The 25,389-nt window shown below is 37.2% G+C and overlaps 2 protein-coding genes and 1 pseudogene across 8 annotated transcripts in view; 1 reads left to right on the top strand and 2 right to left on the bottom strand.

Annotated features, from left to right (window-relative positions):
• Positions 1–25,389, top strand: part of LOC149036763 (uncharacterized) — a 386,542-nt pseudogene that overhangs the window by 4,477 nt on the left and 356,676 nt on the right.
• Positions 4,056–12,825, bottom strand: LOC113673696 (uncharacterized). Of its 2 annotated transcripts, XM_089188889.1 has the most exons (9): positions 12,681–12,825; positions 11,880–12,015; positions 10,225–10,847; positions 9,652–9,746; positions 8,535–8,694; positions 7,453–7,519; positions 6,626–6,957; positions 6,151–6,313; positions 4,056–5,797 (listed from the first exon to the last, which is right to left on the bottom strand). In XM_089188889.1, exons 2-9 carry the CDS (start codon positions 11,899–11,901, stop codon positions 5,598–5,600), a joined length of 1,662 nt encoding a protein of 553 aa, XP_089045015.1. In that variant the 5' UTR covers positions 11,902–12,015; positions 12,681–12,825; the 3' UTR covers positions 4,056–5,597. The 2 variants fall into 2 exon arrangements, with proteins under 2 accessions (XP_089045015.1, XP_089045014.1); XM_089188888.1 differs by lacking the exon at positions 12,681–12,825 and having other exon boundaries at positions 11,880–12,381.
• LOC113673733 (uncharacterized) overlaps positions 13,996–25,389 on the bottom strand; it is a 34,524-nt gene continuing 23,130 nt past the window's right edge. For all 6 annotated transcript variants that reach the window (XM_089188881.1, XM_089188882.1, XM_089188883.1 and 3 more), the window contains 7 exons: positions 20,761–21,460; positions 20,150–20,244; positions 19,170–19,329; positions 17,568–17,634; positions 16,975–17,321; positions 16,694–16,859; positions 13,996–16,115 (listed from right to left, as the gene is read on the bottom strand). In XM_089188881.1, coding sequence (XP_089045007.1) covers positions 15,883–16,115; positions 16,694–16,859; positions 16,975–17,321; positions 17,568–17,634; positions 19,170–19,329; positions 20,150–20,244; positions 20,761–21,387 — 1,695 coding nt within the window. In that variant the 5' untranslated portion in view covers positions 21,388–21,460 and the 3' untranslated portion in view covers positions 13,996–15,882. The remainder of the gene's footprint in view (positions 16,116–16,693; positions 16,860–16,974; positions 17,322–17,567; positions 17,635–19,169; positions 19,330–20,149; positions 20,245–20,760; positions 21,461–25,389) is intronic.

Below are 25,389 nucleotides of genomic sequence, written 5' to 3'. Positions count from 1 at the left end.
ACAGCTATGTCTTCTTAAACGTAGTCTTTACCTTAATTCTAATACCTGGCCTTTTGATGTCCTCTAGATACTTGTGCGCTTCAAAACTGTGTGCCAAATAACCATCAATAAATTTTTAGCCTGCCTCAGGTTTTTTCTCCACATAGTTATCATTTATCAAATTTTCATTGCCTTTTTGTTTTAGCACATTCAATATATAGGCAACTAAGACAAGAATAAAGTTCTTACCTTGTTAAGAAAGTTTTAGTGTGACCACGAAGGTAATGAAATGATATTAACTAGTTGGCATTTCATCTTGCTATGATTTGTGGCATTACAGCTCATTGTTACCATAAATGAATTCTCACTTACTGATGATCTTTGCATCAAACTCTTCAGCAACTTTTTGGGTTGTAAGAAAAGGAGCTAAGACACCAACCTGATATGAAAAACACAATAATTTGCATTAATACCAGCAACTATGGGGAGTTGATTTCTGCTACATGTACTTAGAACTCAGAGAGGACTGAAAAAGGTACAATCATATTGGTTTTTTTTTTCAAATTACTACTAAAGGCCAGATCTGTCTCCTTTTTGGCAACACTTAAGATGAAACTTTTTTTTCTTTATACGCACCTCTTTACCAGCAATATCTTTGCATTTTGTGCCATCAAGGGAGGCTTGCATGGCACTGATTATTAAGCCTGTGAACAATGACATCATAACTGCTCCCACCAGAACCCAGATAATGCCAAATATACGGCCAAGAAAGGACTTTGGAGTTACGTCACCGTACCTGATTTAGAAAAGGAGTAATCATAAAAAACCGCAACTCAAGTCAAAAACTTAGAAGTACGTTTAATTGCAAGTGCAGTTATCTTAAACAGAATTGAAATACCCCACTGTTGTGAGGGAGAGCACGGCCCACCAAAATCCTTGAGGCGCACCAGCCGTAAACAAAGGTGAAAACTGGTCTTTGTTAACTCTGCGTTCCTGCAATCAGGAAGGAAAAGTCTACTTTTATAGCCTGCAAAAAAATGTTGGGGTGTTTTAACTGGGAAGTTATCTCGAAAGAAAGGAACAGAAGAATATGGAGAAGTTTCATAATTCAATTAGTCACTGCATCTTTAAGGCTAAGACTCCAACCTGATGGGAGAAAATAATTCAACAACTTTTCGTAGTATACATAAAAATATGAGGCACTCGAAAACTTGATAGCGTTGAGCCACACTAAAAAAAGAAACAAGAATAATCAATGAAGCAACATTGAAGAAGCTTTGTAGTTTGAAAATCTGAAGTACCATTCCCGCGTAAAACATCTGCTTGAATAATCATAGAATAATCGACTGGTGATATTTAGTTATTAGAGCAGCGAGGTTTTTAAAAATCGTCACACTTTGTAATACCTGTCGTACTTTGTAAGAACCTTATTGCACTTTGTAACCAACTCTTCGCACTTTATAACGCCCGTCCTTACAATTAAAACAGGACACTAGTGATGAAATTGGCGCTATTGACTGGTGTTTATTTTTCTCTTGTTTTCATGCTGCGCGCTATCCATCATACTTAATCACAGTATTTGCATCCGAAATAGATTAAGCCTACACGATGGCAAATTCAAATAAATATGCCAATAGAAATTGGAAAACTGAAATTTAAATCATGTTCACTTGTTGTGAAATCGGTGACATTTATTTTATGACCAGAGGCATATCACCTCGCCTAGCCTAGCAAAAAGCTTTGATCGCTTTTCTTTTCACATAGTACCTCACTGAGCTTTAATAGATTTTACAGTTTTTTCGAGAGACATTTGACCATATTAGTTTAGCCGATGACTTGTACCACACGCTGTCACCGCTCCCTGCCTGACCTGTTTCGTTCACTTAAAACCTTCAAAACAAAACTTAAGAAAAGTATAATCACTTAACAGCTATTTCCATTTATTAAAGAAGCTGGTCATGCTGCATACAGACCTCTGTATCCTCTTGTTTTGTCGTTAGTAGAGGAGGGAATTATTGCAAAACTTTCTCCAATAAGCCTATGTAAAATCTTTTAGACCTCTTTGCCACTCGATGTCTAATGCTTCTCAGTTTTTAAAGAAATACGAGTTACATTTCTTCCTCGAAAACGTACTTTACTTTCCCATAAAAATAAATGAAATTTGTATAGGTGTAATAACGACACGATTCAAACAGCATCATGGCTATTACGAGCTCGTTCGTCAAGCGAAGAGGGATGCTCTTTAATTTGAAAGATACATGGTAAAAGGAAACATTTATACAAAGTCGAACCTATAACGAGCACTTACCCACGGGAAATGGTCAGTGCTCAAGACTGGCAATACAGAATAAGGCTTTCACAAAAAATGATTAAAACGTCACCCTATGCTATAAGTATAAAAAATCATCCAAAACTATTACTAACCTTGATTTCGGGAGATAAACTTCAATCGAATTTTTCTTGAAAAGTGATAACTAATTCTATTTGAAGTGGTTCCGCTCTAAGTGATCGTTCAATACAGGTGGAGGAGAATACAAACAGGCCGCTGGTACTCAGTAAAGGGTGACCACGAACGCTTACTAGAGGTGAAAACTACGGTTATTAAAGGGAAAAAAAAATTTCGGGACTGACAACAAACACTAAATACAGTGTGATCGTTTAATAAAGGCTCCACTGCAATCTAAAAGTAGCTCGCTTCTCGCCTGTGATTTACAAACTTTTATCGTGTTCTCTCAACATCCTCTCTGGATTACACCGGTAAATTAATAGAAAGTAAGGTTCGTTGTTTTTAAACAATAAAAAGTATTCGTATGAACACGGCCCTGGGTAGGACATATTTCGCATTAGAGAGGCTTTTCAAAGAGAGTTTGACACTAATTACCTTCATTGGGCAGGAAAAACCGAAAGGATCCAACAGAGTCTGGTATGTAGTTTTTTCAGCTTTTCTTTAGTAACACAATGGAAATGGCCACCAAGTGAGACCAAGGAATTAGTTTTATTTTGAGTTTTTGTTATTAAGACCGTTTGGAGCTTTGGAGATTGAAAAGAATAGAGCCTTAGTCGCTTACGTTCTCCATTTTTTTGTTTTATTCTGCGAAGCGAGATGAAAGAGTCAATTATTACGCCTAAATATGCTGTGTTTCGTCAGGAGAATTTTGGTGTCATGTACTAGATCCAAAAACACAGGGGTGGATCTGGGAAAGAAGTGCAAAGTGTGTGGGAAGTTCTAATAGAACTGTTATTCTGCAAAAAAAGAAAATTTTTTGCAGAATTTTCTGGTGTTGAAGTACAACATGAGACGACCTTGACGAGTTTATGTTAAATGCTGTAAAGATGAAAGTATGGGCCAGCAGTATCGAACATTTGTCCTTCTTTTCGTCACAGCTGGTATTCTGCGTGCACTATCGTCTGACTCTTATTCGTGGGTTTCCTATGGACTTTGTTTCGCTTCTATGCGTACGGCCCCTGTCACGTCGGAACTTCTCAGCAGCTCACGTTATGGTATTGCCCATAGTCATAAACCTTTTTCTTCCTTGTGCCCTTTTAAAATTTGTACGTCAACAGGGTTTTGGAAGTTGAACGAGGGACTTTTACACCTTTAGTCTTCACTACTACCGGAGCATGGCGGACGAATGCAAGCGTTTCCACAGTAGATTAGCGGAACTCATCTCTATTAAGAAAGGAGAGGGGTACAGCAAAACGATTTCATGGATACGTTCAAAAGTGTCCTTCGCTCTACTAAGGTCTGCCTTACTTTGCCTAAGAGGTTCACGCACCACTAGGCATGTCCCTCTGAACATTTAACATTGTGACTTTGAGATCGAAAAAGAACAAGCAGGATTTATAAAATAGTTTTTGTTTTTGTTTTTGTTTTTTTGAGAATATTTTTAGATTTTTAATATATAAGATGGATTTTTTTTTTATCTTCAAATAAGATTTTCCATGACATTTCTCTTGAGCTAAGTTGAACTCGGAAGTAGTTAAGGATAGGATTAGGAAGGAACAGATTATAATCGATTGAATGTAATCATTAGAATGAAATAATTATGTGAAATGAGACCTTTGACAGATTTTAATTTAGTCAAGTTTGTACTATATTGTAGGAAAAGAATTTTAGTGAATTAAAATTTATATTGATGATACTAAGATGATAGTTTACAATGTATGTGCACGCTACAAACCAAACTTTACCGTCTTGGCTCAACCTTTAGTTTTAATTTCTTTTGAATTGTGTCGTGAAAATAGCCGCATCAGTAAAACATACACACATATAATAGCTTCTACCACAACATTGGAATGGAAAGGTTTATGATACAGACCAGATTATAAGTCTGATAAATAAACGTACTGTACAAAGTAAAATAAAAAACTGTTTCTTGACTATAAAATTTTCTCTGCTCGATGGGTTACGATTATATTACCATCATTTTTGAAGGTATGAAGCTCTGCAGCGCGACGTGCAATCCAAGCTCCGCTATTACACAATTATTTAGCTGCAGAGTGGACTGGAAAATATAATAGTATGTATTGGTTAGAAAAAACCCTCTATATAATGAAATTTCCAAGTAATTTCGAGTAATCTTAAGGAGACCAACTTATACTAACAAAAATAGTAATTATCTTCATTATCATCAACATTTATGTCACACATTTTCATATGTCCATATGTCCAAAAGCACTTTACAGAGTGTGCCTAGTAAAACAATATTTTGAAACCCGCGAGACAAGCTTATCACTAGCGTAAAAATAAAACAATCTTATTCTAAGTAATGAAATACTATAAACAACTATAAAAGACTGCCACACGCCTGTCGAAAAAAGTAGAATTTGATGATTGATAAAAGACATCCGCGATTGCTTAAATTTCGCTGAACTCTGCTCGTCGATTGGCCCAGAAAACTTGAGCCATCCTCTCAACCTATCGGATGCAAGATTACATTTGCAACTTGCTCATTTCCCTTTTTCTTTTCTCGAAGCAGTTTGCTTGTTTTCACTTTAAGCTCTCTTTGGCATATGATAATGTATACTGTTCTTCTGATTGGTTGCTTTAATAACTTTGGTTTTGTTTTTCAACTCTCAGAAGGTAACTCTTCTATGTACAACCATACGGTAATTTTACAAGATTAAAACTGGCCTTCCTTGGCTCCATCGTCGAGCTAAGTGACCCACTCAGCCGGAACTTATCCCGGTTTCACTTTAGCATAACGAGGAGTATTACTACTCCCCCCCCCTCCCCCACGCCCCCGGATGAGTTGCTAGTCCATCGCAAGGTTACTTCCAGCATTCATCAGGCTTCCTTGACAATTCGCTAATACCCGTTTATTTTCCTGGGTGGAGAGAGGCATGGGGAGAGTAAAGTGTCTTTTCCAAGACCCAGCTAGGACTCGAACCCAGACCTCTCGACCCAGAGTCTAATGCACTGACCATGCATCAGGCCAGAGGAGACAGATTAGGGGACAGAGTTTGGTGGCTGTCAAAATGTGATAAATGACATAACAATGAATTTTCCCGTGCAGAAGAACTTATAGATACAATGTTATTACTAATAATTTACAAACTCAGCTCATAGGAATGAGCTAAAATAAGATAAAGCTATTTAAACGTTACAATTTCTCGCCTCATTGCAGCAGTGTTTCATGAGGTGCATCACTTTCCTGGATTAAGAGAGCTTTAGCAAAGTCTTTTTTAATCTTCTGCAAGTCGTTGGATAATTCTTTGAGTCTATTTTCAAAACCCTGAAAGTTCTCCACCACGAATTTCTTCCTGTTAAAGTGGCCTGGATGATCTTCCTCGCTTCCTCGGTCACACTTGTGCATATCTGAAGAATTAAGGAAATGGACCTGTCAGTACCTAATTTAGCAAAAAATAAATTGTATTTGGGAACGGTCAATATCTGTCACACAGTTGGGGCTAGAAGATGGGGAAGGAGTGCCTTCGGAGGATTTGGGTTGTATCACAATTTACCTGATCCTCTATTTAGCTCTGTTGAATTCCAATGATCGCCCGTTATAGGGACGACTGGTCTTTCCCTCCCTTCCCCCTGAAAAGCACGCATCTCCTCCCCCCCCCCCCGCAAAATCCTCTGACCTGCCCCCTAAAAAATGACAACCTTTGATGTTGGTAGAACAAGGACAAATTGAATCCAAATATTTCCACACGGGTTAAACTTACCTTTCCTCTTTAGAATCGCGGGATTACAGGAATTCAAGCCCTCCCAAAACACCCCAATGATGACAAGTCCGAGGAATATCCCGAGAAGACTAAATAAGATAAACCGGGTTATTTCTGAGCCACTTGAGAATAAACCATCCATTTGATCAAATAAGGCAGCCGTCTAAAAAGAAAAAAAAAACATTAAAGAGGGATAGATTCAACCACTTAGAATTATTTAAAGAGCAAGGGTAGTCTTTGTTTTCCCACAGGTATCTTACTTTTCTCATTTTCCTAGTTCTGGATTATACAAATTTTCATGAATTCATCATCAGAGGGCTAGAGATACCTAAACCGACCTTCTAATATTTTTCCGGCCAGTTAAAGCCGTAAGGCGACAAAAAACAACCTTTGTGCGGTCGTGTATCAAAAACCTGACGTGAGTATCAACAATTACTCTTGATCACTTTAGTTGAAAAGTGTTGTAGAAGACTACCTGCAGTTCTGCCGGTATGAGGGCACCTGAGGCCAATTTACTTTCTACGCGCAATATTGTGGAAAACTTCTTTAATGCTGGTCCACATTCCACCACTTTTTTTCTTTTGACAATTTCTGGATCGGTGTCGTTTGTAACGTTCACTGGTCCTGTGTATACGTGCACCAAGTAATAATCCATCGGATAATCGATATTGCGAATCATTCGGATCTGCCTGTTCATTTTCAGTCCGGATTTATCGAGGAAGTAAAATGCAGTGTTTCGATCGACAAGGACTCTTCCGATGGTTCCTTCGCTGAGTTTTTCCTGCATCTCTTGCAGGCTTCTAAACTCTGTAATATCAGATATTTGTGGATCCGTCTAGTCACAATGGAGGTCACTTAAAAAAGGTTAAATGTTTTTACAATAATGCATTCATGGAAAACGAACCATAGAGGTTTTTTTCAGTTGGTAGTTTGTTAGAAGGGGTGTCACTGTACTGTATTTTTTGTAAGGTGTGTCTTCGTGATGTGGGAATACTTTCACGCCTGAGCGAAGTCAACCCCCTCCCCCTTCTCGTGGCTCTGTGATCGTGTACGTTTGTAGTAGAATGGGAAGTCATACTGGCGTGTGCTCCCAGTACGAATTGATGTTACCGAATCAGTTAAATGCAGAACTATCCTCGAGTCCTCCAGTGGGACTGGAATCAGGAGCACATCCCTAATTTTCGTTAATCCAGTATGACATCGTCACGTTAATTGGACGAATGAAGACAGATGCATTTGAAAACTTTATTTGTAAACGGAATGTTGGCAATAGATATAACCTCAGCGAAAATCGTTACTTACCAATTATCTTTGCGTCGTACTGCTTTGCCACAATTTTCGTATCAGTATTTTTGATGAACACGCCAACCTAAGGTAAATCCCACTACATTAGAACAGCTTTATCTTCTCTTGCGCATGTATTGGGTTTGGTCATCCTTTTTTCGTAACCTTTCCCCCCTCCAGCGCACGCGACTACATCTTTTAGGCCTTTCACTGTGCCGGGCAAGGACGCACTTTGTAAGTCCTGAATCAGATTACTTAGATGGCAATAGTCAATAATTGATAGGTCTCAAGGAATGATGCTTATATAATGTTGTAAATCAACAATTAAAATCGCCCATGGAAAAACTTAATAGGGCCTGGTAGAGACTTGTACATTTGTCGACAGATAAATGCCCAATAAAACCTACAAAATTTGTTTTGCTTGTCAAGTACAAATTATCTGTCATCTTGGAATCTCCACATATTTTTAGGTACACTTACAATTTGCTGGCAATTAGTAAGTATTCAGTTAATAAGATTCTAGAAAGGTTGTGGAGTGATTCTGTCAGCGAAGAGGACATTACTGGTGATAGATTCTACGAAGAAAGTTATGGAGGCTATCGGAACGAGTCTGACAGCTCAGACCATGATGCTACACACTCAGGGGTGGCCGCAGCAAGATGCTTCGTATTTCTTTCTTTTTGTTTTGTCTTGTTTTTTATATCTGAGTTTGTGTACAGACTGCAAGCAGTCTCCACTTTTCGGAGAGGTCCGTCGCACGAGTCAAAAAATATCAGTGAACAAAAGAACACAAATGGACGATAGTGTGGCGCGCGGAGATGTGCAGATGAGGCACGCCGCGGCGCGCTAATATCAATTTTTTCCACGGTTACTTTTGTGCTTGTTGTTTTTGTGTTTTTGATTGGTGCGACGGACTTCATTAAAAAGAAGGGACCACTCTTATCCTTGTCCGTGTAAGGTTAGCATCAACCCTAAAGGCCATGATTTACCAGATTATCATCAATCCATAGAAATATCAAAATGAGTTGATAGGCCAGGTTTATGGAAATAACACAGAAAACGCTGTCAACTTCGTATTTTTTACTTTTGACAACTCTCACCTCTTTACCGCTGATATCTTTGCATTTTGAGCCATCCAGAGCAGTGTTCATAGCATTTGTGACCATGGCAGTGAACAGCGATAACAATATCGCTCCAACAAGGATCCAAATTATGCTAAATAACCGTCCAGGAATCGACCCTGGTATTTTGTCACCATACCTGAAAAAGGGGGACAAAAATTAGTGCACAGGGGTGTATACAGAATGAGGATCCAGAGATCTGGACCTGGATATTTTTATAATCAGAATTCCTGCAACGTCAAGATCGCAAATTACTACGAACTTTTGGTAACTGAAATTTACTTAGCTTGAAATATCTTTAAGCTTGTATGTATTAGGTTTTAATATAAAAAGAGAACTTAATTTGTGCTTTCTGAATCAAAGTTTGGGATCCCCTGTCATAAAACCCTTGATCCAGCTCGTGTGTGAGTACAAGTAACCCTACCTGACAGTCTTTACATTCATGACAGAATTAAGTGTAAAACTTGGTAAAAATTCTATTTTAACCAGAAAAAATACGTTCATCATTGACCTGGTGGAGCTTCGGGTGAAACAAATCAACGTGAATAGCCATTCCTGAGAATTTCAGCCCTCGCTTTTGAACCTGTGCAATCTTGTAGCTTAGGACTTAAGAGAGTAAAGATATGTGATTCAAAACGCAAGCATACACTTCCAACGAATTAGATGGCTTGCGGCATCTTTTTATCAAGTTAAGCCGTACTTAAAACGTGAGACTCATGGGAATTAATCATAACTAATAAGGCCGTCAAGGTTTATTTCTGAAGGGAGGGGGAAGGGTTTGGAGAATTTTGGTTATGTCACGGTAGAATTTACCTGGTCCCCTCATAAGGCTCTATAATAATAATAACTCCCTTTCAATTCTCTCTCTAGTCCTCCATTTATACTCGGTTAGCGACGACTGATATCCACCCCATTCCCTATGGAAACCACGTGACCCTCCTCCAACAAGAAGCAACGGAACCCACCCCTCCCTCGGGCGATAAATATTGACTGGTCGCCAAGAAGAAAAAACACATGGCAAATGTGGCGTCTGTATTTTTGCTCACAAACCCACAAAGCTTTTTTTTTCACACAAAAGAAAAAGACGATAACTTACCCTACTGTTGTAAGTGATACCACTGCCCACCAGAACCCCTGAGGCGATCCAATTGTAAACGATGGTGAAAAGTACGTTTCATTTGCTCTATGTTCCTAAGGGATTCAAAACAAAAGCACGCTATTAAAATGAATATTACACGTCCGTCCACAAGCCAAATTACTTAAATTACAACGACCTACCTCGAAGTCTTGAAATAACATTACCTCCATTTTTATGTGTATGGGGCTTCGCTGCACGCGCGCTACGAGCTCGCTCATAGCGTTTCGATATCTCAGGAACACAATTATCTTTCACCTGATTAAAATCTTTCGCGATAAACTTCGATTTCAGATAATTTAAGCTAATTTTGACAGTTTTTTCTATAATTTTAAGCACTATGAGTGTTAATGAATAAAGATGACCAAATATGAGATTAGGGTTAGGGATGATTCATCATTTACATCTCTTATGCTCTGGAGTAATTGAATTTATCGACTCGACTTAAAAAAATTAATTGCTTATTCAATAGTTGTCAGCATTTAAAAATGTTTATGCATTATTAATACGTTTTTCTAAGCCACTGATACTCACAAAAAGCCAAATGATAACCCCAGATATTCCTGACAAAAGTATGATACAAGCCAATATCGGCCATTGTGACGTGATGGAAGTCATCAACTGTTTCCGAGAATCCTGCTCGCATAACTTTGTATTCACTATCAATGAACACCCGGATGAGACAAATGCCCGGATGAGCGTGACATTGGTTTCAGTCGTCAGCTTAGCTTTCATGTCGGACCGAATAGGAAAAGCAAAATCCACTTGCTTTTCTTTAATCAGTTTGATCATCTCGTCGTAGTTACCTACAGATATTGGATCCTGGAAGCATTTCAGATGAGATTCCGTGTACGTTTCTTCGTTAAAACAAGCGTGATTTACAGCGTACTTGAGCGTATCGTCCAAAATCCCTCTATTTGACTTGTTATTAGCTGTGTTCATTATATATGGAGGCACGTCCAAAAGAGCCATTTTGTATCGGCATTTGGTGTCGTTAGAATGCGCCTGACGGAGTTCACGCGTTTGTCGCTCTTGCCTGATCTCACGGGCCCGACGGACTAATTTCGATTTATGACTTGAATAACTAATAGCGGGCAAAGTAACGAAGCAAACCAGAACTAAGATGAATCCAATCGTGACTCTGAACATATTGAATTCTGCGGACGAAGAAATTTATAGTCAATGTTTAATTTGTCCCCAAGCCTGAGACCAAGAAGGAAAGAAACAGCTTACTATGTAATTCATAAATTAGTCTATTACAAAGTTTTCTTTTCAATTGAAATATTTATAATCTATTAGATTCATACCGGTCGAAAAATTATTCAGAGTTCCATCTTTTAGTGAAAAATTGCAGTTCAGAAATTGCTTCAACGTTTCCTGAGAATGGCAAATCGGAAATAACTTTTTTTTTCACCGTCGAATTTTTTTCTACTGTTTTGAAGCGATTGAAAGAAGTGAAGTCAGCAAGCTATTAAGTGGTCAGACATGTCCAGGGGAAATTTTAAATGGCAGTTGTTATATCAAAGAGAGAAAACAATGTCTCAAAAATCCATTGCCAAGAATCTCAAGACAAAGTTCAAACCGCCGTACCCGAACGGTCGAACCTCGTGAAAAAATAATGAGCCGCAAAAAAAAATACCCATATGAATGTAATGTTCATGTTAAAAAAGATGAAACGAATGGAAATCGGGGATAGCAGCTTACTATGCTAGGAGGCAGGTGCAAATTCAACTCTACAGTGTGTACTGAAAATTACCACAACAATACCATCTTCAACGGGAGGGTTGAATCGAAGCGAAACATTCACACCAGGACTTAACTAGTAGGGATGTCGCTATTTCTACGTAAAGCACGAGAGATGAGCGAATAAAATGGACAAAGCTCAATAAATTTGGAAACAATTTTTCAAAAAACTCGATGAGGATTGTTTTCTACAAACAATAAAGAAATTGTATGAATAAATTGCCATGATGACGATGCAATATTTCGAGGAAACACGTACCTTCTTGAAAAGAAAAAAGACCGAAAAATTGTTACATGCTGCACGCAAATCGAACAACTCAAGTACGAATGTGGAAATTCTGTCCGTGGTCTTGTGTTCCAAGGTATTTAGTCAGTGTTAGAGTAAAATACAACTTAAAATTGCTGGAAAAAATTTCACGTTTTAAATAATGCAACGTTATACTCACCTCCAATTCCTACTATCGGCATAAATCATGCGACAAGAGAGCTTGAAGGTGGGAAAACTTCGCATTGGAAGCAGAAAACAGGAGAGTCGAATCCAAGTTAATAAGAACCTTCACCAGCAAATTAAGACGATAAAGACTGTGAACGAAGATTGTATCTTAAAGAGTTAGGAACATGATCCATTAGAGCATATATTATAGCGCTGATGGCGGTTAGTCAGCTGGTATTTTTATGGAAATGATTCTGACTACAATTTGCTGCCACCGCTTATCGTCGCTTGGGTAAAAAATAAAAAAGAAAGAAAACAATTTACAGTCCCGCTGAGAATACATACAATGTCTATCGCTTATGAGATAACGAACAGCCAAAACGGACGAAAAATAAGGTAATGAATTGTTTGTATTCCTAGTAGAAATGAAAATTGCTTACTAAGAGTGCTGCGAAAGAAAAATGTGATGCTTTTTTTAACCAGTGACAAACACCAGAAATTTGCATAAAGGAATCAAAAAAGGAAAAATGTTTATGCTGTCTTGAAGTGTCGGTGAACCGCTTTGAAAATAATCATTTTCAAAATATTCGTAGCGAGATTTCAGGCAAATGCATATATTTGTACTTTTCTTCAGGTACATTTGTGGTAATCCTCTGAGGATTTCACAGGGAAGAAATCTATACAAATTTTGTACTATATTCGTTCTTTAAAGAGATAAGTTGTGTCATTTTTTATAAACAGCTCAGACTATTATCTCGGCAAAATAGCGACTTGACTCGGGATCGAAAGCAGGAAAGCTCCAGATTCCACCTACCTTGATTTATTGCAGTTGTAAAAGAGTTATATATTTGTTGAAGTACAGGTTGTGTGAAATATCAAACGCAGTGAAATTTAATCTCCTTTTAACAAAAGACAAGAATTGCTGAACAATTGTAAGTCAACAAGAGTCCTCACAGCTCACGGGATGCAGCTGCCGATTACGAAATGTGGACATCATTTATTGGTCTATTGTTTCAGATATTTTTGGTTAACCACAAAAATGATTTTGACTCTCGAATTAGAATTGTCCATCTATTTATTTATTATTCTTAAGGCCCTATCCACTCATTAGCTTAACTCTTGTAGGATTCCCCTTTTAACTTTTCTTTTGGGTCAGGGCTAGCAACTCGTAACTTCCACTAAAATCATATAAACAAATACTCAGCTTACTATCAACAAAATCTGGTCAAAACTATTAGAATTTCGTTTTTTCGCTCTTTAGTCAAAGAAAGCAGTCGAGTCTAGTTTTAAGGCACATGAAAATTACAAAATCTTGAAATAAAAGGGAGATATGGCTGAGAGAATGTCTTAACCCTTTACTCCCATGGGTGACCAAGACATAAATTCTCCTTACATCATCAATACAATATCATGCAGACAAGTGATGAGAATAGAGAAAAATATCAATTAGGGGATCATTAGTCGATCCGATACCAAAGTGCTCCGAACTGATATCACAAGATTTATATGGTAGAGAGTGAGGAGAATTGCTAATTAGATCGAGGGAGTTAAAGGGTAAAGGGAACTTTTACCGAAGAGTGAAAGGTGTCATAACCGGAGAGGCCTCAAGCACAGTGTCAACGTTTTCCACGGGGTTTCGTTTCCGGAATTTTTATTTGCATATTTTGTTTGAATCGCGTCTTGCACAACACAACGGAGGGGAATTTCTGTAACATTTCGCAATATATTAACTAATCAGATTCCTCATCAAAAAAGGAATCGTCGTGAGAGAGCCCAGGCCGAGAAAACAGAAGGCAAACTTATTTTTTCCTTACCTTGCTTTACTCACTTTTCTTTATGTTCTTTGAGGATGAACATTAGGACTTCGTTAAACCATCGAAAATTCATTTTCCCCGTCTTGTGAAATTACCTTTCCCGCGAATTTAGGAGTTTTTCGTCTAGAGACATAGCAGGGAATCGATGTCGCGTTCCATTGGTCGGCGGTGTGACCGCAATGACAGGCGAAAACTGAGAATTTCTTTAGAGAACGAAAGCTCGAGGTTACCTCTACTTAAACGAATTTACAGGGTATGTAGATTTGTTGGATTTTCATGAAAATTGGCCAGAATCCAGTAACCTTAACAAACATGAAAATTCAAAAACACCAGTTTATTTACAATTACTTGAAATAAGATTCACAGGGGTGAGGGTTGGGGAGGAAGTCTAAATAGTGTCCAAACTAAGCCCGTGAATGACTAAAACTAAAAGACTTTATACAAAATTGTCCCTAATATTCTACAGTTTTACAATATCTTTAATTCTTCATGAAAGATTCCTTACACCACTTACACAATGAACATTATCCATCCTTTGGTAGGTATACATATTGTCACGTCATCATGAAACTCAAGCTTATGCAAATACAGACACGGAAAACTTTGGGGCTTACAGAGACCCCTGGCAGAGAATTTAAACATCCTAATTAAATGTCTGGAGAAGTAATTTTGCCAAGCAATTATCATTATCTTATTTTTTGATCGAAACGTTAGGGGTTATGAGTTTCTTTTTTAATTTTTTAGAAGTCTGAGACATCACATTTTGTTTAATTCTTTCAAACAAGGATTAAATAAGACTGAATATCAAAACCTTAAACTAAACTAAACCAAACCTTCTTTTCTTGTAACTAATTTTTTGGCCGAGATTTAAGATTCTTCATCTTTTTTTTTCTAATTTGTCAGCCCATTCCTGTAGTTGCTTGCCGCGACGCGATTAATTTGTTCATGGTACAAGAGCGAGCCTAAAAAATTCTTATTCAAGGGAGCAAATTATCTAGTGTGCGAGTAGGGTCCCTAAGATAATTCACTGTGGACACTATTTGATCTAACGTCTAAGCTTTTTTTTTTTTTTTTTCCACCTGGAATTATAACTATACCTTAGTCAGTATAGGTCTTGATCACTAAAAGTAAAGATTCCTATGATTACTTTACAAGTCGTAAACATCATTTAGCTTTCACTTGTGGCATATCTGACGTTACAAAAATATGCTTCTATATACAGTCTTGCCTGAATTAAAAAATATATTTATAGATACACGAAAAAATTATCGATTACGGTGCAAGATTCAAGTGCAAAACAGGGATGCATTTCTCAGAGAGACATCACCTGGATTGGAGTTTATTGCCTGTAAATAAACAATGGTACTAGGCTGGCAGTTATTCTCCTATAATCAGAGTTTATTATGCATGCTCTAGGCTTAACTTTTAACCGAGAGTCTTCGGTGACCACTTGCATCTGCCCTCCATAATCTTAAAAGTTAGTGATTCCAAAAGTCTCCTGAAATGTTATAAAATCTCGTGCTTCTTGCGAAAGAAATTGAGAAAGCGACCAGCCTGAAATTACACTTGCATTCGTCTAACGAAGCGAAGAGAGGTCAAGAAACAATTATTGTTATATTATACCTTATATGATAAGTTCTTCCTTAAATAACTAATAAAGAAAGGAATTCTTCATTTATACTTCCAATTTGCACCACCCATTCTCAAAAGCTTGCTTTTTTCCAGCACTTGTGAAAATTTAATTCCATAGAGTGTAAACAAACAAACCCAGAAGTTACACACTGAACAACAAATACCGAAGTAATTATTCTTAACCGTCGATTCTGTTCATCCGTCAGGACGGACCAGGTAGAGTCTGTAGTTAATAGTACAAGCTATTTCATCGGTAAACAGCAAAAACTGATTGCAATGGAATGAGAAAAATTTATAAACCTTCTTGATTCACTAGCTACCTTTCTCTGAACTTAACGTATTGGTTTGTTGGCCTAAAAACCGAAAGTAAGGAAATTAAAAAGGGAATAGGAAAAAGGAAGGAAAAGAATTCAATACAATTCGTAATAAACAAGAAGTCAGTTACATGTCCTTTTCAGTGTGACACATTCACCTTTTTTTTGCTCAAGCTAAAAATATGCCACTGGTCATGGAAATCTCAGAAGAGTAAAATGCCATCTGAGTCTAGTTATGACAAATAATTTTTATGTGTTATAGTATTGTTTCCGTATTTTTACTCTTTCCATTCAGATCAAGCATATTATTAAAAAATGAGCGTTCTTTTGGTCTTGAGTATTCAGGACTGCCCACAGGAGACAAACCGTTCGCGGCACCTTCAAATTCCTCTTTTAATTTTTGTAGATCAGACGTTATGTCTTTTAGACGTTCCTCCAAATCTAAGAAGTTTTGCATCATTGACATCTTCCTGCTGCTAGGAATCAGTCCTAGAAGACAGATCGTAGAGGACATTTAAAGAAATGAACCACTAAATTAATCCCTGAACATATTACTTTTGTTTTTTCGTTTGTCAGTACACACATAGTCGATCTTTGATTAATCGTTTGAATGAATGACTATTTTCTCACTGACAGACAGACTGACGTAATTCCTTATTATTTGACTTACAGACCGATCTTCTAATATGTATTGAACTGTTTCATGTAACGAAGGTTTCCGCATTTATGATTAAAAATCTGAGGGACATGCTGACCAACTAACTAACTGGCTGATTGGATGACTGACTGACCGACCGACTGCCTGACTGACGGACTGACCTACTGTCTGGACTGACAGACAGACAGACAGACTGATTGACTGACTAGCTAACTAAATAACTAACAGACTGACCAACTGAAGGACAAGTGACTGTCTCACTGCCTTTGATTGCCAGCTGAATTTAAAAAATATAGAATCGCACCAATACCACGATTTATACTAATTAAGATAGAACAGGTTTCTTAAAGCTAACTGTTTTATATTTACTCTGCAGGAACCTAAGGTAAATTAATTTAGAGGCAGTTACCTTTTCTCTTCTTGCGTACCGTTGGCTTACAGTTGGTGTAGACTTCCCATAGTTTGCCGATGACTAATAGGAAGGCAAATATTCCCAATAAGGCAAATAAAATAAATTTGGTCATTTGTGAGCCAGTGGAGAATAACCCTTCCATTTCATCGGACAAATCCGCTGTCTACAAGAAATAAATAATTTTCAAACTGTTGATTGCATCAGAATAAATGTTAGACATAACGAGAAGAACGGCACATGGTGAAATATATGAAATTCACAAAAAAACAATAAACTACCTGTAATTCGGCAGGGATAAGTTGCTCTTTGGCAGTGTCTTTTGCAACTGCAACCACATCCGCTGATAACTCTTTCAGGCTTTCCCCGCAAACCGAAAGCTCAGTTTTTCTAGTCAATACTTCGTCATCAAAATTGTTCGTGTCATTCGGTGACTCCGTTACGTTATGGCTCACGTGAGCCAGGTAATATTCCATTGGATAATCAATGTTACGAATCATTCGGATCTGCCTGTTTCGTTTTAAACCAGATTTATCCAGAAAGTGAAAGGCAGTATTGCGATCCACCATTACTCTTCCAATTGTTCCTCGGCTGAGATTTTTTTGCATTTCGTCCAGGTTTTTGAACTCTGTTAATTAAAAATTTATTTGATTAGTCAGCCAACGCAAGTTCTTACATGAATAAAAGGAGAAAAATAGGCGGAGAAATTTCTCGTGAGGTTTTGATACAAAAATATACGAAATATGACTGTTTGGAATTAAAAACTGATTATTTTAAAGGTTATTTCTTTACTTTCGCAATCGTTCCTGAAGAAAACTGGTCATGCAACACGTTATACAAGGATATTGAAATAAACCTGAAAAGAACTACTTACTGACAAAGTCTGCATCCAGCTCCATAGCGACTATATGCGTTTCAGGATTCTTGTTGGACACACCCACCTAGCAAGTAAATTGGGGTCAGACAAATTTTTATACGCCAGGTGGGCCCTTATAGATTGCGCTGGCCAAATGTTTTACCTAAATTGTTAAAACAAGCACAATTATTGCTTTGAATTATGAAAGTAGTACTGCAAGCCTAATGAGGATATTTTTTCTTATTTTGAAGGAAACGTTATTAGAGTCTTAACTTGTTTGGTCTCCAAGTTCGATTATTTTCAAATTCGGTCCATGGATCATGTCTATTTTCAGGTTTTAATGTCTTGGAAGAAGAGGGCGCAGTATAGAATCGTTCGTTGTCTAGAGGACTGGGCACACCCTTAGTAAAGATTGCATCGTTTATAATTCCCGCTTTCACAGGCAACAAAATGGCGGCGAAGAGAAACTTACATGTTGACACGACAAGTCACTGCTTCTTGTCTTGAATCCAATCGTTAATTATGTTTTGTCAGAGCAAGTATGTATCTCAAAATGAAGAGGATTTCATGCTTAATTGACAACAAATACATAATTTGGACTTCGTTCGTTTGTTTTTCTTTTTTTTTTTTGGTAAAGCACACTTAAAGAAAAAGTAGTATAATTTTCAAAAAACTGATCGAGCAATGCCACTAGCATAATATGCTACTTTTACTGGCACAATCTATTAAGGCTTAGTGGAAAGAATATGAAAAGTCTGTACAACGAAACTAAACTTAAGTTGTAGTTCCGGAAAGACCCACCCTAAATAATAGGAACAGGGAAGGCATTGTTGTTGAAAGGGCCAATAATAGCCGAAGTTGTACAAACCAAAGCAATTTTCCATTTCGACAATCAATTAAAATTGTTTAATGTGAATTTCATTCTTCACCTCTGAATCAGGTAGCTCATGATTCCTGGTTACTCCAGCGATCATAAACATGGCCCCACTCAGTCATCCAGGGCCCAGTTGTTCGAAGTCTGACTAGCGCTAATCCGGGGTAAATTTCATACGTGTTCTTCATACCTTAGTTCAAAAACCTCTTTCGAATAATTTTCTCTATTTTTTTCTTAAGAGCAGCCAATAAGTATAGACAAAAAGACTTACATTGATTTTCTTTTACAACTTTCAGATCCTAAATAAGATTTCACATTACTCCTGAATTATCTGAAACCTGCTTTTAACAACTCGGCCCTGTGAATCAGGGCACACAGGGCACACAGGGCCGAGTTGCATTTGAGTTGTTCCTGAGTTCGATCGATGAGGGTAGGATTTCATTTATTCGCACTAGACGTTTTTCAGGAAAAAAAAAAACCTTTCAAAGCTTGGGTAAAGATAAACTTAAAAATGTAGAGAATCTAACTTGAAAAAAAGAAAATATATCTCCTTACAATATCACCCCTGAATCAAACATTGAGGTCATGAGAATAAAGGAAATGATCACCAACTAAAGAAGCTCTTGATTGTTAAAAAAACATTTTTTTCCAGCACCTTAAGAAATGTATAGAGAAAAGTATGGAGAAAGGGGCATAATGATGTTTGGGTTCAAAGGGTTTTAGGTATTCATGTTAGGGTTACTAACCTTTTTGCCACCGATGTCCCTACATCTCGTACCATCCAGGGAAGCTTGCATAGCATTTGTAAATAAGGCGGTGAACAGCGACAACATTATTGCTCCTATCAGGATCCACATTATACCAAATGCACGTCCACAGAAGGTTTTAGGCGTCTTATCACCGTACCTAATGAGAAAAAAGGAACCAAATATCTTTGCGCTTTGAGGATAGTGTCGTAAGTATAAAAATTTTTAATGTCTACTTAATTGACCATTTCCCCGATGGGGCTTTTCAGGATCAGTACAAATGACTGAATTTGTAAATGAGAGAATGAATGAAAATCCCAACTGGTAGCAAGCTGAACATTTAGCTATATACAAAGCGCAGCCAAGGAGTTGAACTCTGAAACTCGTGGCAACCGTAAACAAATCCGGTGAGTAGCGGAGGGTGGAGGGCTTAGACCTGGGACCTCCAGATTACAAATGCAGCACTCCAACCACTAGCCCACACTGCCTCCCTCCTGAAGCGTAATAAATACTCTGCCCCATCGATAATGATCATAATCAACTAAATTGAAACTACTCAGAGTATGTGCGTTTTAGCTAAAAATTATGACTTCATCTAAATTTGACGAATCTCATTCCCCTTCCCACTCTCCTCTCCTTACACTATCCACAATGTCAAAAAAAAAAAAAAAAAAAAAAAAACAGAAACATAGTTTTAAGATATGCAATGGAAAAATTTTTTTTAATTATTTGCTACTATTCATTTTGGTTTATGAGCTGTGAAGAACTGTGAACAAGAGGACCCCGATACCACGTAACAACTAGTTATTTGTTAGACTGGAAGCCAATTGAAGAACGGAACCCTGGTAGAGATTTTGACAAACCCAACGCAAGTATTAACTTGACAAAAATGGGTTTTACAATATTGCTTATCTTTGATTGTATTCAAAGGATGCAGTGAAAAAAATATCCCACTGATACCCAAATCTAAAACAGCTTACCCTACTGTTGTAAGTGATACCACTGCCCACCAAAAGCCTTCTGGTGACCCTATCGTGAACGAGGGTGAAAACTGAGCCGCGTTTGAACGGTGTTCCTGTCATGAAAATCGGTATAACTGTTTAATAAATTATATATAAAAAAACCTAACATAAAGGTGCCGTTTAGTGTGGAGTAAATAAATTGATAAGAAAACACTTCTAGCTTACTTAAGGCCTTGCTACAACGCACAAAATTCGCAGCAGTTTTACTGTACCCGAAATTGTGACATCTTGGAATAAAATGTTCTTATTTAATAGTTTGCGTCATTGCAAGGGTCCTTTTATCTACGAACAAACAAACATTATTTGTACGATTCGAGAATTGTAGGGCATTACAGTTTTCTCTTTATTCACTGTGAGATCCTTTTTTTCAGTTTGGCTTTCTATTTCGGTGAAGTGATAAGGTGTGCCTAACTAAACGTTAACTCAAAAATGGTGCCGTCGATTCCTCCTTTTACTATTTTTATGCTAAAGCCGTAACAATTAAGTTTGAATCTAACCTTACGTAAAATTAAAACTAAAGAGCTTTAGAAGCTGAGTATAGATTGACGATGATAAGCCTTAACTCTTACCAAGAGCCAAATGATCACTCCAGATATCCCTGACAGCAATATGATACAAGCCAATATTGGCCATTGTGACGTAATGGAAGTCAATAATTGTTCCCGTGACTCTGCTTCGCACTGCTTTAAGTTCACAATCATTGAACACCCGGATGATACAAATGCCCGGATGAGTGTCACACTGTCTAGACCCGTAAGTTTTTGTTTTGCATCCGATAGAATTGGAAAACCAAAATCAACTGACTCATTTTTAATCAATTTCACCATCTCGTCTTGATTTTGAACAAATACTGGTACCATTTTGCAAGCTATGGGGTTTGTTGCTTCTCTACCAAAGCAAGCTGTGTCCACAAACCATGTTAGGGTTTGATACATAAATCCTGGGTTAACACTTTGATTCATAATGTAAGGAGGAAAATCCAGCAGGGCAAATTTGAATTTGCATTTCGTTTCTTCATCTTGTTCCTGACGAAGTTGACGCGTTTGGCGAACTTGACGATGCTGCCTGATTTCACGGGCTTTGCGCACTAATTCCGATTGATGGATTGAATCAAGTTGGAGCTTTTGGCTGCTGGCAAGCCATAAATCGCAGCAAACCATTAGACATAGGACCAATCTCAGAGTTGGAACATGCATCGTTAACACCGCCAAGATATGATATGGTTAGAAACCTCCCCTGAGGCTACCAGACTTCAAGTTGTGTTCAGATCTAACAAAAAAAAAACAAACAAAAACAAAAACAAAAAAAACAAAAACAAAAAAAACCACAGATGCAAAAGTCAGAATAATATGTTTTCTGTTTGCAAGCTTGTTGTTTTATACTGCATGGGTGTAATGCAAGACCATATCTCAATGTGATTTCTATTTCACTTACATGAGAATATTCACGAAGAGGACATCATGCACTTAAAAGAATGCAGCGAAAATATGATTTTGACCTTCTCAAAGGACTCGTAGAAAGTTTTTTATAGACAAAAAGTTCTTGAGTTCTCACTGAGGTAGCGATCTGCCCACCTGGCGATAGCCAGCTACCCTCACGAAACGTTTTTATTCTCAATTTTCCGAAAAGCGCCCATTACGATGTATCTATTACCACACAGCGTGCCGTTACCTGAGTTAGTGTGCTTGCAGAATTTACACCAGCAAGTGTAAGTGTAAGTGCGGGGTAGTAGAATCAAAGTTACTAATTAAAAGCTGATACTTGAGCCAAAATCAGACATTCTCTTTAGTTAATGAATCAGGTAAGGCGGCTTGAAACATATAGACAAATTTTGGTTCGCTCCCATCAAGAAGTTCGAAAGATGGCTTTTAGGAAAATACTTTACGTTTTCAAATACAAGTAGATCCCTTTTTTCCAAACCGAAACGTGGTAAAAAAAAATTATACTGTGAATCTTCAGACAACAAAATTTGTAATTGTAGCAGATGCAGTTTGAGGGCTTGATTATCAAAATTTTGGGCTAGAAAATAATGATTTTTAAAAGAATCCTCCATTAGCTCATTTCATATGAGATATTTTTTGATAAAATATGGTTTTTCTTCGACTCCACTTTTGTGTATCAAAGAACATAACGGAAATTTAGGCATATTAATTTGTGTTCTACAAGATCTGTAAGGGTGGCTATGCCAAGATTATAAATAACTCCCCATTGTGAACAAAAACACCGCGTCAATGTAATTTTTTTTCTAACACTGCAGAATATTTTGAGTCCTGGACTGTGACGCCTGATTGAGCGAATGTTATTATACAGTTATCTGTGGGGGAGAGAGTGGGGGCGGACTCTAAACACAATTGATAAAGTCTGGCGAAGGGCTGCATCGAAATTTGAAAAGACGAACGCGTTTCGGTGTTCGATTAACAAATTGGGAAAGTTGACTTTTAATGAAAGATATTCAAAAGGGAATCAGTAAATATAGTGCAGTATGATAAATAATCATTATGGGAAATATTCAGAGCCAGGCAAATAAATGTGCTTTCAGCTGGCGTTGGCAAAGCCAAGAAATTATTGAACTATCACTACTTCTACTTCTTCTTATGGTTAAATTCTGTTACATAACAGGATCTCATTGGCAATTCAAAATGTCATAAAAATTCTGAATTTGGGACCGGTTTTCGTTAATTTTAGGAGAGTACTTAAAAACTCCAAATAACAATATCAACAAAAACATTAGGAATTATTTTGCCAACTTCTGTGAAAAAAAAAACTTTCCGTCAAACCTTCATGTAATTACTTCTTTCGTTGGACTCGTCCAGTTTCTAAGAAATGCATACATATATGGAAAAGGTGAACTGTTAGACGGTTCCTGAAAAAAAATCTTGGCGAGGCCTCACTCCAGACTTTGAATACCTGAGTGCTTTTAGTTTAAAAGAAATTAAAAGTGGAGGGAAAGCGGCGATGTTTTTGCGCTGCGGTGAAGAGTAATTGAAAACTTGTTAGGAGGTTCTGAAATTACCATATCAATGTTACGCCTTCGTTTCAAATTTGCGGTATTACGCATAAAAAGCCTTTGTGCATAATATTATCGAGGTTAAGGCTTTTATCCAAAGCCGTCAATTGCTTTGAAAACCTCATTATACATTAAGTTATTTACTGCAACACGCGTAAGTGCCATAATAGGGAAAAAACGGCACAATTAGGAAGTCAGACACATGGGGAATATTATAGATATCTGTTTTTGGGCCAACTCGTCAAACACATAATTGACAGCCAGCAGGTGAAATTATTTATGTGTGGGTAAAAGCCATTAAGTTTTCCACACATGCAGTAAGATGAAAAATAAAATAAAAAAGAGAAGCTTTAGAACAATGTCATGATAAACAAAGAAAGGCGTAAAGTTAGCGATAATTTGCCGAAAATGAGTTTCCTTCCTGCGATTTTCCATCTCTTTCTTCTTAAACAAAAAAGAAAATTATTGGTGATTTTAAAGACGCGTTTCGTCTCTTCTATCCTCTCAGTAAAATAAAGTTAACATATTCAATATTCGAGGTTTGGGAAAAATAAAAACACGAAAATGTTTGGGGTATTACGATGTTTTTCATTTGTTCATAGACAGGTACATGTGAGCATGAGATTTCAAATGGCGATACCACTAGAAACTTGTAGTCCAAATCGAGTCAGTCTTATCTACCAATCCTATCTAAGATATTTACCTTCAATGCCACCAGTTTGCGTAATTCACGAACATTAATAACGGTGAAATAACAAGGTGAGGTGTTATGTGGACCAACGATGGACCAGAGTCATCTGGGTTCCCGTGAAATAAAAAACGTCTTCTCGCCCGATGCATGCAATCTGTGTATCGAGGAATTAAACGATATACGACTCTCGCTAACTCACACCGTTTTGAATTTCGACAGATTCTTACACCGAGTCACCCGCATCACGAGAATTTTCATTACAAATTATTTTATTTTCGAAAAGTTTTCATAAATTCCATTTTCCCGTTTTAATGCAAAAAAGTAATCCTGTCAAATTATACTTAGAAAAGTACGACGTTTTATATGCTTTAAAGCTTGAAGTTAAGTCAAATTAATTTAAACTTTTGGACACTGATGTCAACCATGCAAAAATAGCGTTTTAACTGTCAAATTAATCATTGCTTAAGATGGCTTCCATATTGTTAAAAGAAAGCTGTATATCACATTTTAAATGCACGATTCTACAATAAGAAACATAAGCCTAAACTACTAAAGATATATTAGATGCAGACCTAACGGGTGTAGTAATTGTAAAATGTGCCTGGAAGAAAACAATTTTGACGCTCAAAACAGTTGATAATAATGAACTCGAGTGAATGAAATTTGTAGCCGCAGGTGTCTTACAGAAAGAAAAATATTTTTGGATGCCTTAAAATAAAGAGAGTCCATAAGAAGAAGCCAAGTTAAAATCCAAAGCCACATGGAATAAAACTGGTTTTAAACACTCAAATGAAATACGTCAGAAGTAAAAATTGTTTGAAAAAGGTGTGATTGGTAGTTGTGTCGACGATAATTATTCTTCAAACGATTTCTAATTTTTTGTGACAAGTGAGGCGAAATGTATTATGAAAAAGCTTGATTGCATAAATCCGCCTCTTTCGTAATTAGCATCATTTTTTTGCTTTGGATTGGTGTACCTTAGGCAGATTTTCTGCATATGCATCTATAGACGTTTGCAGCGAGCTTCATTTCCTTTGCAAATTCCATTTCAGTGCTATTTAAGCATAGGATGTCCACGTGACAAAGAAGTATCTTGGCAAACAACCGATACCAAATTCAACAAAAACACCATCAGGAATAAAAGTCGATGAACTCGTACCTCTATGGTTTGAGTATAAATTTCATTATTGGCTTTTGGCATTTATAACAAAACCTTTTTGGTGTTTATTGGAAGCAGATAAAAATTATATGAAGCAATAACCTTAGATGAAGATTTTTACAAATAAGACCTTACCTTTATTTAAATATCTCTTAATGTTCTTGCAAGACTGTTATTAAACGGGGCTCGGTTGTATAAAGGGCGGATAACGCTATCCAACGGATAGATCTCTATCTGGCGGATAAGTAATGGCAAAACGTATAGCGTTATCCAATCCGACCTTCGAATAACCGGGGCCATAACTACAAATATTCCCTAGGTGGGATTATCAAGCTAACGTT

This window comes from Pocillopora damicornis, chromosome 12 (genome assembly GCF_964200805.1).
Source record: "Pocillopora damicornis chromosome 12, jaPocDami1.2, whole genome shotgun sequence".
Lineage (NCBI taxonomy): Eukaryota > Metazoa > Cnidaria > Anthozoa > Scleractinia > Pocilloporidae > Pocillopora > Pocillopora damicornis.
Note: the sequence above shows the minus strand (reverse complement) of the source record. Positions and strands in the feature narration are given on the sequence as shown.

Excerpts from the sequence above, each read along its gene's own strand:
- LOC113673696 (XM_089188889.1), bottom strand. The coding sequence starts at position 11,901 with ATGCCGATAGTAGGAATTGGAG. Across the intron at positions 9,747-10,224 it reads GGGTTATCATTTGGCTTTTT|GAACATAGAGCAAATGAAAC; the intron begins GTGAGTATCAGT and ends TGAATCCCTTAG. Across the intron at positions 8,695-9,651 it reads GTATCACTTACAACAGTAGG|GTATGGTGACAAAATACCAG; the intron begins GTAAGTTATCGT and ends CCCCTTTTTCAG.